Source organism: Lepisma saccharinum, chromosome 23 (genome assembly GCF_977018435.1).
Source record: "Lepisma saccharinum chromosome 23, izLepSacc3.1, whole genome shotgun sequence".
Classification (NCBI taxonomy): Eukaryota; Metazoa; Arthropoda; class Insecta; order Zygentoma; family Lepismatidae; genus Lepisma; species Lepisma saccharinum.
In genome coordinates this window covers 42,247,630-42,268,035 of record NC_139251.1, presented here as the reverse complement: position 1 = coordinate 42,268,035, position 20,406 = coordinate 42,247,630, and the positions used below count along the sequence as shown (strand labels likewise).

Below are 20,406 nucleotides of genomic sequence, written 5' to 3'. Positions count from 1 at the left end.
TTTTCAACTTTATGCCTCAAAAAATTCATTGGAAGCATGGAACACTATCTCACTTGAATGCTTGCAGACTAGAAATGAAGTAGCATAGTGTGATGTGAGAAACAGAATAGTTCTTTTGAAGAATTCTACTATGCAGTGCCAGTAGCGGAATGGCAAGTATCAATACCATTGGCTTGCTGTTGCAAAAGTTCACTTGCTTGTCTCCGTGGTGGAGTGGTTAGCACAGCACATTAGGATGCCAGGGGTTTCAGTTTCAAATCCCACTCTGGGCATGGGTGTTCTTTGTGAGTGTGTCTTCATCAATTGCATCACTCATTATCTTGTTTGTGGGTCCTCCCCGATGCCGCAATGGTTGTAATCAAGGAGTCCTGGGTTCGATATCCGGTGGAGGCATAGTGTTACAGATCCAATTCTAAACTATAGGTCCACTGTGCATGAAGTGGACTTAAACACCATTGTCATCTTCGTGATTAATCAAAAATGGCAGAAAAGCAAAGTAAATTTTACCAAATCAATCAATAAAATAAAGCTTCAGTTTCTTTTGCGTGTTCCTGTCTGGGAAATATTTCTTGTTCAAAAGAGATAGTTATTTTTTGGAAACAATTTTCATTGTTAGGACTTTTTTTTATTGATAATGATACCTTCATTATTTTCCCACAGTTTACAGTGAAGCAATTCAAGGAAAAAATAGCGGAATCAATCAACCTACCGGCGGAATCCCAGAGACTAATCTACTGTGGACGTGTGCTGCAAGATGATAAGAATTTAAGTGAATATGGTTCGTATTCAATTTTTGCTTCTTGCTTATGACCAACATTTTAGTTTGAGTAATATATTTGAATTTTTCATTTAAACATATTGAGAATAATTTAAGACACGTGTTTGTGGCAATTAAAAATTTTGATGCAGGTCTTTTAAATTTTATATATAGAATTACATTTTGGTGTCACTGGGCTGACTAATATTGCAGATTTTACTTGGGAAATGGAAATTTTCATTGTTATGTCCATGTTCATAATCTTTCACTTGTGTGCGTGTGATGCTATTATGGTGGAACCCTGGTTTTGTATTGACGGATTTTACATTTTCTCACATTATATTTGGTATGTTCAATAAATAACTGGATTAATGCCGTGAAGAAGCGAAATAAAGTGACAGAGCGATGAAACTTGCAGGATATGTTGGCCAGGCTGGGGTACGCCACATGTCTGTAAGACGAGTTCCAGATTATGTCGCTAGGTGGCAGCACTGGGAGGAAAGGGAGGTTGTGTATTTGCAATTTGCCTCCAAGGAGCCAGTCAATCATTCAGTGAGGTGAGTCATGCCTTTCACAGTGTCAGGTGCCTCAACAACACAGGGGAGTATGCCATTACGGATGAGTCCATTTCTGCCGTTGATGATCTCATATGGGAGTGTCAGTGGAATAGTCCGAACCAGATTGCAACCGAAATCTGCATTAGTCATGGTACAACATACACTATTGTTCATGAACACCTTCACTATGGTGTTGCCTTCTGCCGTCAAAAACTGATCGCTGAATCTCCTTTGCACCTGACCCTGTGAAGGCGATGACTCACCTCACTGAATGACTGACTGGCACCTTGGAGGCAAATTGCACATACACAACATCCCTTCCCTGCCAGTGCTGCCACCTAGCGATGCAGTCTGGAACTCGTCTCTTGCACATGTGGCTTACCTCAACCTGGCCTACATATCCCGTAAGTTTCATCGCTCTGTCACTTTATTTCACTTTTTCATGGCATTAATCCAGTTATTTATTGACCCTACCAAATACATTCAATCTCGATGGTCCTAACATAGCAAAACGTTATAGAATTTTCCTCAATTGTACATGTTCCCGCAGCTTGTTCCCCTGAAAAGCGTAATATCAAGGTTCAGAATGATCCCACACCAGAAAACATTGTCAAAAATAAACTGCAAATTTTGTGTTAGAGTTCATTTCAGTATGGCAGCACAACTTTTGTGTTTGTTTTTGCATTAATCTGGTGTTTTTTGGTGTAATAGTGTCCTGTCTTAATAAAAACATTTGTTTTTGTTCATTATAAACTGTGTGATGACCTACATGCCGGATAGTTTTTAAAATGTGAAATCGTATATTCCGTTTTAAAATTCTATTTTTGTGGGCAGGTTTTAATGAAATTGGTGATTTACATACTATTTTTTCCCCATGAGTAGTTTCAGCCCTGTGAATGTAAAGGCTTGGTACCTCATGTGGTCAGCAAAATGCAGTGGCACATCTGTGTAGTTTAAATATTCTGGAAACTTTGAAAAAGGCACAATTGTCATCAATTTTGCACAAGTTCATGTATTTTAGTGCAGTGGAACCTCGATTTCAAGTTGAGAGATTTTACATTTTCCTTCATTATAAGTTTTCATCTTGATCCACTGAAGAATGTAAATTCGAGTTTTTACTCTATTCTGATATCTTGTGCACCTAAGTATATTTTAAATCCAAACTCTGGTAGATATACAGGGTGTTCGAAAGTTCACTCAACCGAGATTTTGAACGTACACAATTTTTGAACAAAATGTAGGCAGGTGAGGTTTTTGTGTGATAAATTTCCAATCTTTTATTTCATCTGGTCACTGATTGAATATCATAACCAGATGTTGAGCACACCTGGTACTGCCCTCTGACCAATGTTGCCAGTACACATCATATTTTGGTAGAAAATATATTTTTATGAATATGCCATAATTTACCCCATAAATTGCCAGTAATGTGTAAAAAGAATATTGTTCTTTTTTAATTACCATAAATTCCTATACAGACCATCGATACACATAGATACCCATCGAAAAATTTTGCATGCAACTTCACTGCTGTCTTTTATCCATGTTTGTTTTTACTTTGTACAAAAACATTTTTACACCTTGGTAACTTTTCCACATACTGAACGTCCATGCAGAGCATGATATTGTTGTTTAATGTTTAAAAAATATACACATAGACAAGGTTAATACCCACTGTAAGTTTTATATGTCTATCACTGTTTGTGCAAAAGTTATGTATGTTCAAAATCTCTGTTGTGTGACTTTTTGGACACCCTGTACATATATGTATATTATGTGATATACTTGCAGTTGAGAACTTAGGTATTGAATTTACAATAGTATGTATGCAGATTTAAACTATTACCTTTTTTCATGGAAGGTTCTAGATGGTATCATCTCAGTAACAATAACTAATTGAAGTGTTTGTGATAATTGAGTCTCCATACATGGGATCCTGGCATTTTGTGCTGGTGCTGTGCTAAGTGTGAACTGAGTCAACTTACAGTTCTGTGTATTTGTCAATTTCAGGTTTACTGAAAGTTGTGTTTCTTTTCCAAGTAAATTAACTGGTGTTGTTATTCACTTCATAATTATTAAATCCAAGTTGTTGACGTTTCTGTAATTTATTGCAGATGTCAATGGGAAAGTTATCCACCTGGTTCAAAGACCACCTCCGTCGTCGGGTCGCCCAGGAGGTAACCAGACTGGAAGATCAAATTCCGCCAATAGTCAGAATCGCCGCCCTCATCAGCACCATCATCGGCAACCTCGGATGGATGGTAGTGCAATGTATCTGGGTGCCATGGCTATTCCAGCAGACTTTATTGATTCCAGAAGTAAGTACTGCATGTTTGATTACTGCTTCTCTCGTAGTACTGCAGATCCGAAGTAAATAGTATTCATGAAGAGCATTTGTAAAATTTAATTTTTTTTTTTTGTTCTTTTTCTTTCACATACCATATTTACGCATGTGTAATGCTCGTGCATATATAATGCTCACCTTGCTTTTTGATGGGGAAAAGCGACAATTATATCTCATACATAATGCGTAGTACAATTCAGGTTCAAGAAATGGCTTTCTTAGTTGTAGGTCATAAAGGTGTTACTATGCAGATCAAGAGCAAATGACATTATACCTATTCAATGAGTCACCTGTTGCCATGTGGACCATTGTGTATACAATGAGTCACCAACCATGCCACCTCTCCCCTTGCCCTTCACTGTGTGTAGCATCCCAAAGTTTTCGCTTTTATTCCATAGTAGAAGAAAGAGAGATCAATATTATGTTATGGATTTGCACCACTCTGGAAGTTTTTTATTATTTCTCGCCTGACAAATCCCTCTGATACACATCCCGTGTGACTGGAGGTGCATGTCCGAATTCCGCCAGAATGGAATTTCAGAATTGGGTTTCATTTCAATCTATTTTCATTATTGAAACAAATTAAATAGCAACAGGGTAATAGATATGTTTGTTCAGTATCACCTTTCTTGTGCCATGTTTTCAGCTGTATATTATATGGAAGTTTTGTAGCATGGATTATGTGATATTTTTAATTTTTTTCTATTTATGAAAATTGAATTTTTCCAGCTTCACGACCCACTCAGGCAACCCAGAGTGTGTCTCAGATGCGCTTGTCTGTTGCACAGAGCATGCTGACCCAAGCTGGGGAAATTTTGACAAAACTTGAAAACCCTGAGAATGAACAGCAGCAGCAGCAACAGCAACAGCAGTCACAGGGAGACAGTGAAACTGTTGCAGATGAACCATCAGAGAATGGAAGGCAAGTTGTTGTTTTTTTCAGAATTGTAGGTTCTGTAAGAGAAACCATGTGTAAACAAAAGAGAAGCATGGTGTTACAACAAATATGTACCAATATGCATTTAATTAATTGTCGAAGATGTCCTAGAAGAGTTACCAAGTATCCATTTTTAATTTTGAAGTAGTTAATGCGATTGCTTCCTTATACAGTGGAACCCCGATTTTAAGTTCTTCAGGGGACCAAGCTAAAAAAAACTTAAAATACAGGAACATGTAAAATTTCTTTACGTTTTGCTATGTTTGGACCATCAAAGTTTAATGTATAATGCAGAAAAATTTAAAATCTGTGTTCCATTGTATCTATATGCCATTGCTCAACGTATTTTATTCCATTAAAAGTAGTATCTTAATGATTCTTGCTTTTACTTTTTTAACATTGAAATGCCATTGTATATACCACTTTTGATCCCGAAATATGCCTACTTTTTATACCGAAATTTCAATCTTTTATTCTCCATAAATATGTGGCTCTAGTTATAAGTAGGAATGTGACGAAGCTGAAAATTTACCGATGCCAATGTACTCACCGATAATTTTTGGAACCGATACCGATGCCGATATTTAACCGATTCCGATACATAAGATTATTGAACAGAAATGGGATGTTATTTTCAGCATGACAAAAATAAATTTTCTATGTACATTTCTATTGCATATCATATGCATATACATATATATTCTCAAGAGATGCGAATGTACATTTGCATCTACAAAAGTTGGTTATGCGAACCTAAAGATTTAACATTAGTACACAAGCAGTTCTTTGAAATGCAAAATGAATTCCTGTTCTGTCAGATTCAACTTCAGAAATACGAGATTTGGAAGCACTTCAGGAAGTAACCTACTTCTCTTATCGCAAATCTGTTCAGCAACACTGAACACTCAATCACTGAATACTGATGCAGCAGGTATGCTCAAGTATTTTCTCAGCACTTGCTTCTGGTTTGAATACTCATTTTTGAATTTCCAATACAACAGCAGATCCTGGTTCAGCAATGTACTGTTTTATTTCTGATTTATAGTAGTTAGGTTGATCCTCTGAATGAGAGTTTGCAATAATTTTATTACAAAAACTCTACAATAATGACGAATCATAACCAAATTTTCAATAAATCTTACAAAACTAGAATATAAAACTTATTAGAATGAGAGTTTGCAATAATTTTATTACAAAAACTCTACAATAATGACGAATCATAACCAAATTTTCAATAAATCTTACAAAACTAGAATATAAATCTTATTAGAAGGTAAAACTCTAGTATAATCTGTACCGGTTTAAATATCGGATTTTTGCCGATTCCGATGCCGATATGTCAATTTCGGCCGATTTTCATACATCGGTAATCGGCTTCGGCACATCCCTAGTTATAAGTATTTTTAAATAGTGAGATATTTTCCATCCACCCTGTATATAAAACCATCTATCAATTTCTGTTACTTTCTGCCTTTATTTCTTCATGAATATAAAAGTGTTTAATTTTTTTTTCTCTTGTTTTACCACTAAAAAGTAATGATGGTTTGTTACTTCTTTTCTTCTTGGCAATGTAGTATGTGCATATTAAAATGCTTTCTAGTCTTCATATGTACTGATATCTTAATTTTTTTTTACCAGTGAGCCATCTGGCACTGCAAATGGTGCAGAGAACCGTTCTGTTGGGGCACAAGTCTTCAACTCTCACCCTCTTGCTGGAAGCATTGCACAAGCTGCCCAGGCTGCAACTGCAGCTGCCATCGCAGCAGCTGTTTCAGCTGCTCATGCTGCAGGTGTTCCAAACATAACCATTGTACGTGGTCAGCCCCAAGGAACTCAAGAAACGGTGAACATCAGAATTCAAGGTAAGGTCTTAACATACAAGGTGCGACTATTAAAAACGGGACTGATGGTATAAATTCCTTTACTGACAGACACGTACATATTAATTACATGCTATCACCTTCAATGTACACTATCCATATACCGCTGCATACGTGTCTGCCACTGTTTGAAGCAGCGTTGCTGCACTGCAACTTTTACCTTGTTCAGCAACTCTTGTCGTTTTTGCCTTCACCGCTTCCATGGACTGGAAATGGGTTCCCTTCAAGGCAGTTTTCACTTTTGGAACAAGAAAGAAGCCACAAGGGGCTAAATCTGAGACATGGCATTGTGAACTAACGCATTATTCTGATGAAGCATCCAGACGTTTTTCTTCCAGAGATATGCCAGTTTCCTCCACACACATTCTCGTAGAAGAGTTAAAACCTTCATGTAGTAGTGTTGAGTAACTGACTTACGCTTGTCACTCAATCAATCACAGGGTGGCTACTCACCGGGAATTCTGTGTGAATTTTTCACGTGACAAATGGCAACTTTTATTAATCCAAATCCCATGGAATTTATACATATTTATTAATGGCCTGAGGCAAGTTTGTCACGAGAGGAAAGTCTGTCTGGAAAATATAATACAGAATTCTCTCAGTCTGTTCACTTTGTTAGTGTCCTTTGCAGAACAATCTTTCTGACAGACGGAAGATTGTTGCAAGTTATCTTTAAGTTGATTAGGTAAATCTTAGTTTGAAATTCTTGTAGAATTAACAATTTTTTATACTTGAACATATCCCATATCATTTGTGACTTGTGTTTGTAGATTTATTTTGAGCCTGACTATGGGAAATGGCAAATGTCAACAACACATCTTAAACGAAATATTTTAAATATATATACTAAAATTTACACTCAGGAATAGGATGAGAAAAGGTGCCAGAAGGACGGATAAATACAAACCATGAAGGAGACAGTAAACACTTACCACAGGAAAAGAAATACGTTGATATTTCGTGACGTATACATGTATACATTGTCATTGGAGAAGAAAGAGGTGCACAGATTCACGAGGTTAACTGTAGCATTGGTACAATGTTGCCAGAGAAAGTTAGAAGATAGGAAACAAATGTAAGGTACTTTCACCAGTGTTTTCTGCATAGGGTGGGTGGTTTCGGGGAAGAGGGGAAAGGGTTATTGGTTGGCTAGGTTGAGTCTGAGGGCTATAGTGGCATGCATGCCTGATATATAGGCCCTTTTCCATCGCCTGCGGAAATATGTGTCTGAGTGGGGGGTAAAAGATGGATTATGGCAACACGGAAACAGTTGTTGAAGGTCATGTTATGGCTGTTGGTGTGGATGGCAACTGTGAAATCGGAGGTGGGTGGAGAAAAACCAAAACCATAAAGTTTTGGGGTACAGTACACACTGATAAATAAGAGTTAGTTCTAAATTACCAAGCGTCTTGCCACTTTCCCTCTGTTAACACATTCTCTGCCACATCGGTCATTATGAACGAAACATGTGGCTTGCACTTTGTTGTTCCTAGCATGCAGTCGGTAATGAGAATAAGAGTCATGATGCTCATAAGGCATGACGGACAAGGTGTGGGGAGTTGAGGGTGCCTAAAAACGTTTTCTGGGAAAGAACACAAAATTTGCGAAATAAAGTCAAATAACCACATTGGCACAATAGGTAGGAACTGGTAAAACCACCCTGGCAGGGGATGTGTTGGCAAGCCAGTAGTTTTTCCCTGGTTCGCTTGAGCATTTCAGAGGGTCGCGAAAAGTTCAATTCAGTCGAGACCTTTCCGGCATTGTTTTCTCATCACAAAAATGGGGACACCACTAATTTGTTTCTCATATATATATACAGGGTGACTGGTAATTAGGTGCATTCCCTGAAAGGGTTTAAAGTAGAGACAATTTGCAATATATTTGACCATATGATTCCCCGTCCGAAAATTAGTAGTTTTCGAGATAATCAAATTTCTAACAAATAAGTGGTTCGTTGAAAAAAAGTTTTTTCCCAAATAACAATCACATGTAAGTACCGGGTGGGTCTAAACTTACAAGTGATGATAAAAAAATGCACTCTTAGCTTACCTGGCAACGTATTAATAACAAAAATGGTATGACACGAAGCGTACAAATTACTGAAATTACTTCCTTGTGTCATCAGCTATCCAACAAGGTACAAATGTTGCTAACATTCATATTTGTGTACAAGAAATAATACTTCATTCATCTGCATGTGAATGGAATCAATGAACAAAACAATTAAAGAACATTACACGTCTTGCTCAAAGTGGGCACCTCCGTTACGAATGCAGGCACGCAGGTTTTTTACGGACATTTGGTCTCGTAACTCATGATGTGATGGTGTCCTTGATGTGTTGACCAGCTGTTAAGATCTTCTCCCTGAGCTCTTCTTGCAAATTTACTGGTGTCTTGTAAACTAAGCCTTTCATGTGGCTCCAAATGTAGAAGTTGCAAAGCGACAAATCGGGGGATCGAGCCGGCCAGGGAATTGGGCTGCCTCGGCCAATCCATTTCTTTGGGTAATTTTCATCCAGCCACTGTCGCACGCACAGGCAGAAGTATGGATGGGCATCATGAACAATCAGTAGATCGAGCCATTTTTACTGCCCAAAATGTCATCACTTATGAACATTTTTTGAGCAACGGGATGGCAATGTTGTTGGAGGATGTGCCTCTAGCTACAAGACGTGACATGATTTACCAACATGATGGCTGCCCAGTTTGATCCCCCGATCGATTTGACGCCTTGCGACTTTTACATTTGCAGCCACATGAAAGACAGTTTACAAGACACCGGTAAACTCGCAAGAAGAGCTCAGGGAGAGGATCTTAACAGCTGGTCAACACATCAAGGACACCATCACATCACGAGTTACGAGACCAAATGTCCGTTAAAAACCTGCATGCCTGCATTCGTAACGGAGGTGCCCACTTTGATCAAGACGTGTAATGTTCTTTAATTGTTTTGTTCATGTATTCCATTCACATGAAGATGAATGAAGTATTATTTCTTGTACACAAATGTGAATGTTAGCAACATTTGTACCTTGTTGGATAGCTGATGACACAAGGAAGTAATTTCAGTAATTTGTACCATTTTTGTTATTAATACGTTGTCAAGTAAGCTAAGAGTGCATTTTTTTATCATCACTTGTAAGTTTAGACCCACCCTGTACTTACATGTCCTTGTTGTTTGGGAAAACTTTTTTTTTTCAACGAACCACTTATTTGTTAGCTAACAGAAAATGCTGAAATAAGTTCCATACAATGAGCAGTTTTTTCTCAATTCATGTTTTTATGTGGAAAATTGTCATTTTTTAAAGAAACAAAAGAAATTTGATTATCTCAAACTACTAATTTTCAAACGGGGTCATATGGTAAAATTTATTGCAAATTGTCTCTACTTTAACCCCTTTTAGGGAATACATCTAATTATCAGTCACCCTGTATATGTATTCTCTTTCAATCGTATCTTCATCTCTCCATTTTGCACCGTGGCTGTGCATTCTAAGGCGTCATGCTTTGGGTTCCTTCTACGGGATGCATGTTTTTAGGTAGGCAAGGGCCCTCATGGGGTCTTACGCCAGTTGCAAATGAAGATGCTGCTCAATGGCTTAAGGCTTGTTTCCAATGAATGTCACCCGGCATCATTTGTTATTTGTGGCTTTTATGCCAAATTTCCCTAAATTGTTCTAGTCCAAAAGTAATAACCCATTGCTATGTTACGTTTTACACAACTTGGCATCTTTTTCATGGGAAATAAGTCTACTTTTTCCAGAAACATTTATGCTTTGTTGTTTGTACTTTTTTCCTGGTTTTGACACAGATACGACTACACATATCATTATTAAGCAACACAAAAGTTACTAATTTTTTTTTGTCAACAGGTTCTGGAAATGAATCAAATGGAGAGAGAACTTCAAATGCAACAGATGAGAACAGAATGGGCGATGCCTCTGCAGATGATTCACCACCCCAGCAAGCAACTCCACCACAAGGAGAAGCAGAACCAGCAGAATCTGAGAACTCTGCCTCCAACGGAACTACCAGAAGAGTTGTAGAGTAAGTGTTTAAAATAGACATGAAAAAATTATGTACATGAAAGAATGAAAATGGGTGATTCAGAAGTTAGGCAACTTTTTTGGTTTGGTTTCCTATCCTAGAAAAACTTTGCTTATGACCTGTCACAGGTTAATGTTTAGATATTCTTGTTTTGTGTTGTATCAGGTACAAAGTAAGTATCAAAAATCTATAAATTAATTTTAGAATTAATAGGTATTTAATTATGCAGGAAAACCTCGTTAATATGAAGTTCAAGGGACCAAAAAATGTCAACTTCGAATTAAACGACTTGCAGTTATCCAAACTTTTCAAGATGGCACCTGTTTTTCAAGTGTAAATAAAGTAGAGTATAAATTACCCCAACAATGGATGTTTTATACTTGGTGGTAGCTCAGAAAATAAGCTTTATATGTACTATATAATAATATTGTACGTTTTAAAGAAAGTGTAAAAATGTTACACAAAATGAGAACACTGAGCTTACGTGGACACAAATATTCCAAGGAGACAGTTAACACCATTTATCCTGCCTAGTTATACAACCGATTATGCACGGGAAGCATGTTGTGGCAAAAAGTCTTTTAAAAAACTGTATTTTCTTTTAATTGTGGCAGATGGGTGAGACTTCCAGGCACCACGCGTCTTGTATTTTGGAAAATTCCTGCGATCTTATCTTGCATTTCTCATCTAGCAGTGGTGAATATTTCCAAGGTGGTGCATTCAGCGGGGAAAGAGCTTGACCTGCCATGCACATTGACAAAGAATGTCAATGTCCAGCAGGCATTTCGGGCTGCTTTCCTCAAGTTATCAGCAGCTCTTAGGACAAGGAAACATGTCAAGGTCAAGTTAAAATAACGTCCAAGCTCTCTCCACATTGGATCTTCTCTTGTCGACTTACACAGGTGTCTACTTTGAATTAAGCTAAACCAGTTTTGCCGAAGGGTCTTGTAAACAACTTCGTATTAAAAATTATCCGTGTTTCGATTTATCCGTACTGAAATACATTATAAATTTTATCTTATCGGCTAGGGAATGGGAAGAACTTCGGATTAAAGGGTACTTCGTATTAACGAGGTTTTCCTGTATAAGGTTCAAGCAGATTAATCTCTACACTACAAGTATTGTCTGATGTGGATATAAAGATAAAAGTTTATCGAAAAAAGTTCTTGATAACTTTACCAATCTGATGTTACTGTAAGTTGATTATGTATGTAAAGGCATAAAAATCTTCAACCCTGATTATACAAGATAAATCATATGTACTATGTTTTTCTAAGTCAAAAACATTGCAATCACTTAGTTACATGCCTTGAGTACAATGAACAATGCAGAATTTTTATGCAAAGTTAGTATGAGGGTCATCCTGAAAATAAGGAACATTTTGGTGTAAAACAGAAACAACAAATGATGTGTGCAAATAATTTATGGTACAGAAATTACATACCTTAATTACTTTTCCACATATTCACCATACCCATTCAAGCTCATAACATGATACCAGTTTGTACCATAATTTTTTTGCACTCATCATTTGTTGTTTGTGTTTTACTCCAAAATGTTCATTTTTTTTCTGGATGACCCTCGTAGTTTATCAGATATGTAGAACATTGGGTATTGGTAGTGTGTACATTTTATATTAGCACTTTATTGATATTAGATTTTTTTTTAAATGCCTGAATGTAACATGCTTATTGGGTGATGTAAAGGTAAAGTTATTGTGCATTGCACTGTGCTATGCAGGTGATCTAGGGGAAAAACCCACACATTATTCCTTGTCCATGGTGAAGGTGGTGTGATAACATTCCATTTTTTTTGTGTTCGCAGTTCAGTAAATAATAAATTATCAGGTATCAATAAAAATCTTATGTTTTGTCCGGCATGTCCTGTTGAACAAGGAATACCTTGGTGGACATACTCACTTCCAAAGCTTCACACATGACACACTACTTAGTCAATGAGTAATTATTAGAGCCACATATTTACCGTGAATAAAATATCAAGATTTTGGTACAAAAACTAAGCACATTTCAGTATCAGAAGTGGTATATAAAGTGATTTTAAGAACTACGAGGTGTGACAAAAAAAAAAAAAAGGATTGAAGTAATAACTCAGAATACTTACATTATTGGTTCCTGTCAGTGGTGTCACCTTCAAAGTAGTCCCCCTCTGCTTCAACACACTTCTTCATTCGCCACTGCCATTGTTTGTAACATCCCTGGAAGTCATCTTCTGTAAAGGCCTTTAGTAATTTTTCAGTTGTTTTTTTAAAATTCATTAACGGAGGTAAAATGTGTTCCTTTTAGTTGAGATTTGATTTTCGGGAACAAAAAAAAGTCGCAAGGTGCCAAATCAGGTGAGTATGGTGGGTGTTCTAACACTGCAATGTTTTTTCTAGCCAAAAATTGCTGTATGGATAATGCCTTATGGGTGGGTGCATTGTCCTGGTGCAAGATCCATCCACTTTCCCACAACTGGGGTCTTTTATTTCGAACTTGTTCACGAAGTTTCCCCAACACCTGAAGGTAGTAATGTTGATTTACAGTTTGTCCGTTAGGAACCCAAACAATCATCACTATCCCACGAATGTCAAAGAACACTAGTAGCATTGCCTTAAATTTGGACTTTGACGTTCAAGCCTCTTTGGGTCGGGGGAGCCAGGGCACTTCCACTGCATGGATTGTAGCTTCGTTTCTGGGTCGCAGGTGAAAATCCATGTTCGTCGACAGTTACAATCAAATTCAAGAAATTTGGGTTGTCGTCAATCCTTTCCACGATGTCCATACACAATTCCTTTCGGCACTGTTTTTGATCATGTGACAACACTTCGGAACCACCTTCGCAAAAATTTTTCTCATTTGCAATTCTTCCGTTAAGATGCATGTGACTGACTCCCTGTCCAAGTTCACAGCCTCAGCAATTGCTCTAACACTCAATCTGCGGTCATTTCTCACAACATGACGAACATTTTTGATGTTTCTTTCAGTCACCAAAGAATGCAGGCGACCATTTTGTTCATCATCATCACAACTTTCCCTACCCTCCAAAAACCTTTTGTGCCACTCGAAAACTTGTGTCCTTGACATGCACACTTCAACATAAACTTCCCTCAACATTTGAAATGTTTCAGTAGCAGATTTTCGAAGTTTCATGAGAAACTTGATATTGACTCTTTGTTCTACTTTTACGCTTGTCATTTTCCGGCAATGCACTGACACACGTGTTCACAGAGTGAAGCTTATCTCGCAACTGGCTGACCTGGGTGAGTCCAATTCACGGTGCTGGGAGGGCAGCTATGGTAGTTTATCCCTGCAAAAGCAATACGCATCAAGTTAATTATTTTTAGTAATACAGCCACAATCCGTTTTTTTCTGTTGTTACACCTCGTATGTTCATTACACAAAATAAAGATTTTCCTTCTGATAATATGTAGTTATCAGAGTATTAAGTTTATTCCTGTAAAGAGGAGTCCATTTTTCCTCTCAAATATTTACAGCAAAATTAATGCTCAGTGATTTGGATAACTCGCAGGATAATTCAGACTTTAGAAGGTGCTGTATTAGTATATATATTCTAAATTTTGTGTTTTAAGAGTGTATTTTGCATTTTGCAGTTCATTTTGCATCATTTTGTGACCTCACATCTCTCAAAAACATAAAAAACAAATATTATAGTGTGTTATTTCACATTTAGTGTTTCCGTCAAATCCGAAATGCAGTCTTGTCTGTTTTTTCTTCCTATTAGAATGTTCTGATGCCATTTTTTCCTTTAACAGATATCCAAGAACAGTTGTAATGGCCGAGTTGTTGGATGAGTTAAACAACATAAATACACGCTTACAGCCTTTCTTGCGGCGGTACCATCAGTTGATGAGAGATGACCCTCCTTATGAAGCAGGGGTAAGTAGTATTCATGGTGCATGGGTAGAAAAGGTTACCAAACATTCCAGGTATTAGAAGTGAAGAATTTTGATGTATTTATTTGGTAATCATTTCCCACTTAAAGCAGTAAAAACAGTTATTAAAATACCTAAAATAGAGATGTTACATGTTGTTTGTATGTTAAACTGTAAGTTGTGAATTTATTGGCACAAAAATGTAAAATATTTTATTATTTTTTATCATTTTTTGTTTTTCTAAGATAGCTTGTTGCACTTTCTTCTAATCTCTTTGGTAAACTATATGTATAAAGTTATACAAATCCTGTCATTTAGGCTTGAAATCAAGAGCAGGGTGTCTGCCAGTCAAAAATATCAAGAAAGTGAAGAAATTATGCTTGTGGTCAAGAATGTTTTATACTTTTTATGGTATAGTGAATTTACATTGTTATATACCTGTACTGGGATTTGATAAAATTGAATATTTGGAAATCTAAAACTGTATTGAGTTGTGGTCAAGATTTGTTCACTCTTGTTGCTTAAGAATTACATTCTTGTGTGCTTGAAGTTTTTTTAAAAATAAAATAATGGGGCCATTCCCCATACAGGATGAAGTCTGAAGCATTAATTTTTACAACCATTAATAATTAAAGCAAGTCTAAATTGCTTGTTAAAGTAGAGCTTCAGTTTTCATCTTAACCAGCCTTGTGGTAGGGGTTTTTCATTGAATAGAAATATCTATTTTCTTTTCCAACTATACCTTAGGAGGGGGCGATTAAATAAATGTTAAGAAAGGGGGGGGGGAAGGGTCAGGGAAAAGGTCAAGAATTCTGGATTTGTTATTTTGCTAGATACCCTGAAGAGGTCCCAGGTTCAATACCTGGTGGAGGCACATAGTGGTTCAGATTCCACTTTAAACTGTAGGTCCAGTCCCGAATACTCTTTCTATGCATAAAGTGGACACCCAAACTCTACTACCATCCTGTCTCACAAGACACATACTTAAAACAGGAAAGACTATTACATATAACAAAGTTTGTTAAGGCAGATGGTATTATCTTTACATACAAATTGTATGTGAAGTAAATGAAAGGTAGTATGATATGATTGGATGTTCTATGCATTGTTGGTGCAAATTTTATCAAAATGAAAGGAAAAACTGTCAACACCATAAAATTTGGGGAAAATTTCTCCTGGAAAATCATGGAGTTCATGTGAATTATATTTTGAAACTTGAGTACCCATCTGACCCAGTGGAAAGTCACTTTCGTAAACCTTTTCCTTCAAAACTGCACAGTTTGTTTTAGTTGAGTAGCCCACCCTGTAGTACATTCCTAATTAATTTCAAAATCTGACATCTGCTTTTTGCTGTGACTCACTCACCCATGGTTCAACATAAATTTTATCAATAAGTGCTTCATTTGGCCACCATTTTTATCTTGTCAGTACATGCTCGATAAGTTTTCTGTTAAAATTATATGAAACCATGAGCAAGTTATCAAGTGGACACTTACGCTAGGACTGAACCGATATCATTTTCCTCCAATATTGAAAATTGTAACAGTTTTGCATTGGAACTATATCGCGACAATCTACCAAAGTTTTGTTTTAAAATATTGCTACGACCCTGGGGGTACGTACAAAAATGTTATTTACCACGGCTACAGATATCTTAATCTCAGGGGGATAGATTCTTTATTCGAGAATTCCAAATAAGAAAGCGTTTTATAGCCAAGAGGATATAGTTAAATGTGGATCTATATTCTGGAAACTATACACAATACAGAGAAAATATATAGCGAAGCTTGTATATACATTGATATATGCTGATTCCAAATTTACGTCGGTTATATTTTTCTTGTACATATATGAATAATTGAAAGGAAATCATCTTCTTTCTTTAGGTAATTTCTAGGAAAAGGCTTCTTCTTCCTTCCTATCTTTGATTTGGTAAAGGGCTTCTTCTTCTTTTCATCCTTCTACTTTTGGAAAAGACTTCTTCTTCATTCTATTTTTGGAGAATACTTCTTCTTTTCTTCTTTCTATTTAGGAAAAGGCTTCTTCTTCTTTTCTTCTTTCTAATTGTGGAGAAGGCTTATTCTTCTTTTCTTTCTTCTATTTTTGGAAAAGGCTTCTTCTTCTTTTCTTCTTTCTAATTTTGGAAAAGGCTTATTCTTCTTTTCTTTCTTCTATTTTTGGAAAAGGCTTCTTCTTCTTTTCTTCTTTCTAATTTTGGAAAAGGCTTATTCTTCTTTTCTTTCTTCTAATTATTTGGAGAAGGCTTATTCTTCTTTATTCTAATTTATTTTCTTTCCTTTTAAAGTGTAATCTTATTTATTACATATATGCGCTTGCTTTCCCCGCTTCTTTGGCATACGATACAAGCTATACTTATATAAAGAGTAGGGTCGACTAAACTGACAATAGCGCCACCTCCTATGTAACGACCAAAAGGGGAATAGCCCAGGATCACGAACAGCAAGGGCTGCCTATGGCCCAATGCGTCTAATAAGAAGTGCAACCGTAAGTGCTTCGGGGCGTCTAATTTGAACACAGCGCCACCGAGGGACGGACAAATACAAAAGCTGACGATGTTCTCGTCAGAGGTATCAAATCAAATTTTGATCACTAGGATCAAAAAAGAGAGATACATTTCTGAATTCATTTGCTCACTTATTAACTTTCCTAATTGTTTCATATACGAGCATATTCTTAATTATCTTAATTGGCTATTTACAACATTTTATTTACTCCTTCTATAATTTTTATACTCTTTCTTTATGTATTTTGCATTTACTATAATATATATAATCGCTCTTCTCCGCTCCAAGTTTCTACAATGAACTCTGCTCTTCTTTATATGGCGTGCTGCCATCTGTCGTTGCTCTCGGGGAAACATTTCTTCCTTGCATTCCTCATTGTGTCTTCCGAACTGGCACGTGACAATATTTATAATTTCGCATGAGATAATTGTTTAATCGCAAAACCCATTTTGCCCTAGTGTTGTTGCAAAAATAATAAAAATTATGCATTTTTCTTTCACTCCGTGAAACTGCCACATGGAATTTTTGAAACCCTTCTCCCTCCCGAGACACCCAAAATCTGGAAAAGAATCAGCTGATATCCATAATTAATTGGTATGTAAAAGGTAAAAAAGGTAAAGTGTTCCCCTGTGCATAGCACCACGCCATGAAGGCGTATAGGGGGTGTGGGGGTAACGCCCCACACTTTCTTGATCCGGTCGTGAGTGGGGGTGATGTGATCAGCATCACGCCCCTGACCGCCTTTACCCCCCAGGGTTTCCCCCAGGTACCCATGTTATTCGACGCTGGGTAGGCGCCGGGGCCGCTTCCACCGTTAGAAAAGTTCCCGGATTTGAACCGGCCGGGGACCGAACCCGGGACCTTGAGCATGGTAGTCAGACGCGTTACCGACTGAGCCACCGTGGTATGTGCTGAACCTTAACTTCTGCACATATTACTTTTAATGTAATGACACTTTTTTTTTCTACCTTTCTAATTTTCTTATTTGTTGTCATTGCAGTCTGCTGAGTTGCAGGAAGCTCAAAGAACATTTAATTCTGTATCCGAAGTTCTACATCATGTTTCCCATGCATATCACACAATAAGTGACATCATGTGTGATTTTTCAAGGCAGCCACCTCGTGACCTTCGAGGACGTCCGGTGTTGATTCAGCATTCGGCTGTTTTGCAGGCTGGTATCCCAATTCAGGTATGAGGTATAATAGATAGCATAAATGTTTGTGTGGGACATACATTGTTATTTTCAATAGCGGAGCCACAGTGGGATAGTTGGTACGGCATCCGACTGCTACATGGGAAACCCAGGTTCGATTCCCAGGGTGAGTGATGTAAGGGTGGAAATTTTATGTCCTTGTCCCTGCATAAAGTGGCTCTGGGGTTCACCCATCCTCAAGTGTTTTTGAAGCCCTGTTTTCTTGTAAATATGTGAAAACTTTTTCTGATTAGTGTATATTATCCAAAAAAAATATTTATGATAGGGGTGTGAAAGATTTGTTTGTGCTGTATTGGTTGATATAGGTATATCAGTTTATTTGAAAATTAACCAATAATTATTTTGATCTGATATAGCTACAAAAAATATTGCAAAATACTGCCATTTTGTTACTATTTTTATGAACATAAACATATAATTCATGTGCCTTGATTTGTAAAATAAGTGTCTAAATATGCTGTTTTTTCAAAGCAAAACCCATGACAGTCGATGTTAATGAACCATTTATGTTTTTAAGGAACTTTTGCAATATTGTATTTTATTGATACAATATTGGTAAATTTAATATCAGACCTTTCTTTATCAGTATCATCAAAAACTTCATATTCAAAAACTTTTCACTTTTATATCAGATCAGTAAATTCCAATATCAGTAATTTATTTCTGTCTGCAAAAATTACGTATCCACCCATCCTGTATTTGTACTAGACAACCAGAATTTTATATCATGTTTACATTTTGTATGCTTGAAATGGCATTTATTTATGTTAGGAATGGAACGATATGAAATTTGGGCCGATAACTGATAAATTACCAATATAAAATTCACCGATATTATGCTGATGTGATATAAAATTGTAAAGGTTTCATTGACCTCCCTAATAATTGTACGTTACGAGATGAACCAGGCTTTAGCAATGCAAAAGAAGCTGCATATTTAGACATTTACTTTAAGAAAAAGTACTTAATGGAGATTGCGTCGCAATATTGCACTAAATTGCAAGATATTTATGAAAGTTATCGTTACTTTACCAATAAACCCATATACCAAAATGTGTACTTCAGCTGATACCAATAAGAGTACCTGTTAATCAGTCCCATCGCTAGTTTCTGTTAATATATTGTAATCAGTTAAACATTGGTATTAGAAAAAATTCAGAAAGTTATCAGCAAGTGCGTGGGAACCTGTAAATTTCCTGCTTTGTCACATTAATAGAGGGCTACTATAAATGATTCATTCAATTTCAAAACACTGTATTTTCCAAAGTATTGCACATACATATATGAATTATACATGAAAATCACTGTAAACTCGCCAAGTTTTCCTCACAGTCTACAAATGTTCTATGTGTGCCCCTCTGGCCACACGACACACATCCAAGCAGTAGTTGAGTTCGTCCACACCAACATGCCCAATCCAGTGATGTAGAAGTTCGTCGTTTAGGTAGTGACAAACATTGATGTTCCAATTTGAGGGGGGGGGGATCTTGCCCCATCTTGTTGGTAGACTAAATTTCCGAAATCATCATTCAGATGAACATCTTGCATATTCCAACACACAAAATATCTTTTCTCAGTTTGTCGCCATTTTGTACAGGCACTGCACTCGTGCTGCCAACTGGTGTGTCACGATGCAAACTTTGCGAGTTTACAGTTATTTTCATGTATCATTCATATCTGTATGTGCAATACTTTGGAAAATACAGTGTTTTGAAATCAAATGAATCATTTATAGTAGCCCTGTAGTTCAAACTCATTTTTGATTAATACTTGTCATTGTAATTTCTATGGAGTGATTTGTGCAATGGAGGAAGGTAGGTAATGAACAATTTTCTGACTCTTACAGGCACAGATTAACGTAATGGCCAATAGATCTGCAGGTGCAAACAATGGGTCTCAGACAACACAAGCATCATCCGAGACTACAGGAATTAACAGCAATGTTCCCAGCAGTCAGCCAGCAGCCCAGACTGCAGCTGCACAACAGGCAGAGGCCCAACCTAATGTTCCTCCACAGTCTCAGCCGCAGGCAGAACCACAGACTCAAGGACAAACACCACCACAGCCGCAATCAGGCCCACACCCAACCATTAATATCACTCCAGGAAATCTGGAGTTCTTTATGGAGGTGGGCCCTGGAAGCATTACAATTGATTCGCTCCAAGCAACTGTGGTCACCAATGACAATTCCGGAAGTGGTAGTGGAAGCGGAACAACTGAAGCAAATGGTAGGTGGCATGTTTATTTACATGGA

At 37.1% G+C, this 20,406-nt stretch overlaps 1 protein-coding gene across 5 annotated transcripts in view; it reads left to right on the top strand.

Moving 5' to 3' along the window:
- The window catches only part of LOC146005211 (large proline-rich protein BAG6), a 78,484-nt gene that overhangs the window by 5,725 nt on the left and 52,353 nt on the right, over nt 1-20,406 (top strand). For 4 of the 5 annotated variants that reach the window (XM_083144274.1, XM_083144276.1, XM_083144273.1 and 1 more), the window contains exons 3-10: nt 661-778; nt 3,429-3,632; nt 4,388-4,580; nt 6,234-6,457; nt 10,348-10,522; nt 14,295-14,418; nt 17,940-18,128; nt 19,999-20,380. In XM_083144274.1, the coding sequence (XP_083000400.1) occupies nt 661-778; nt 3,429-3,632; nt 4,388-4,580; nt 6,234-6,457; nt 10,348-10,522; nt 14,295-14,418; nt 17,940-18,128; nt 19,999-20,380 (1,609 nt within the window). The remainder of the gene's footprint in view (nt 1-660; nt 779-3,428; nt 3,633-4,387; nt 4,581-6,233; nt 6,458-10,347; nt 10,523-14,294; nt 14,419-17,939; nt 18,129-19,998; nt 20,381-20,406) is intronic. The other variant, XM_083144277.1, reaches the window with a different exon arrangement.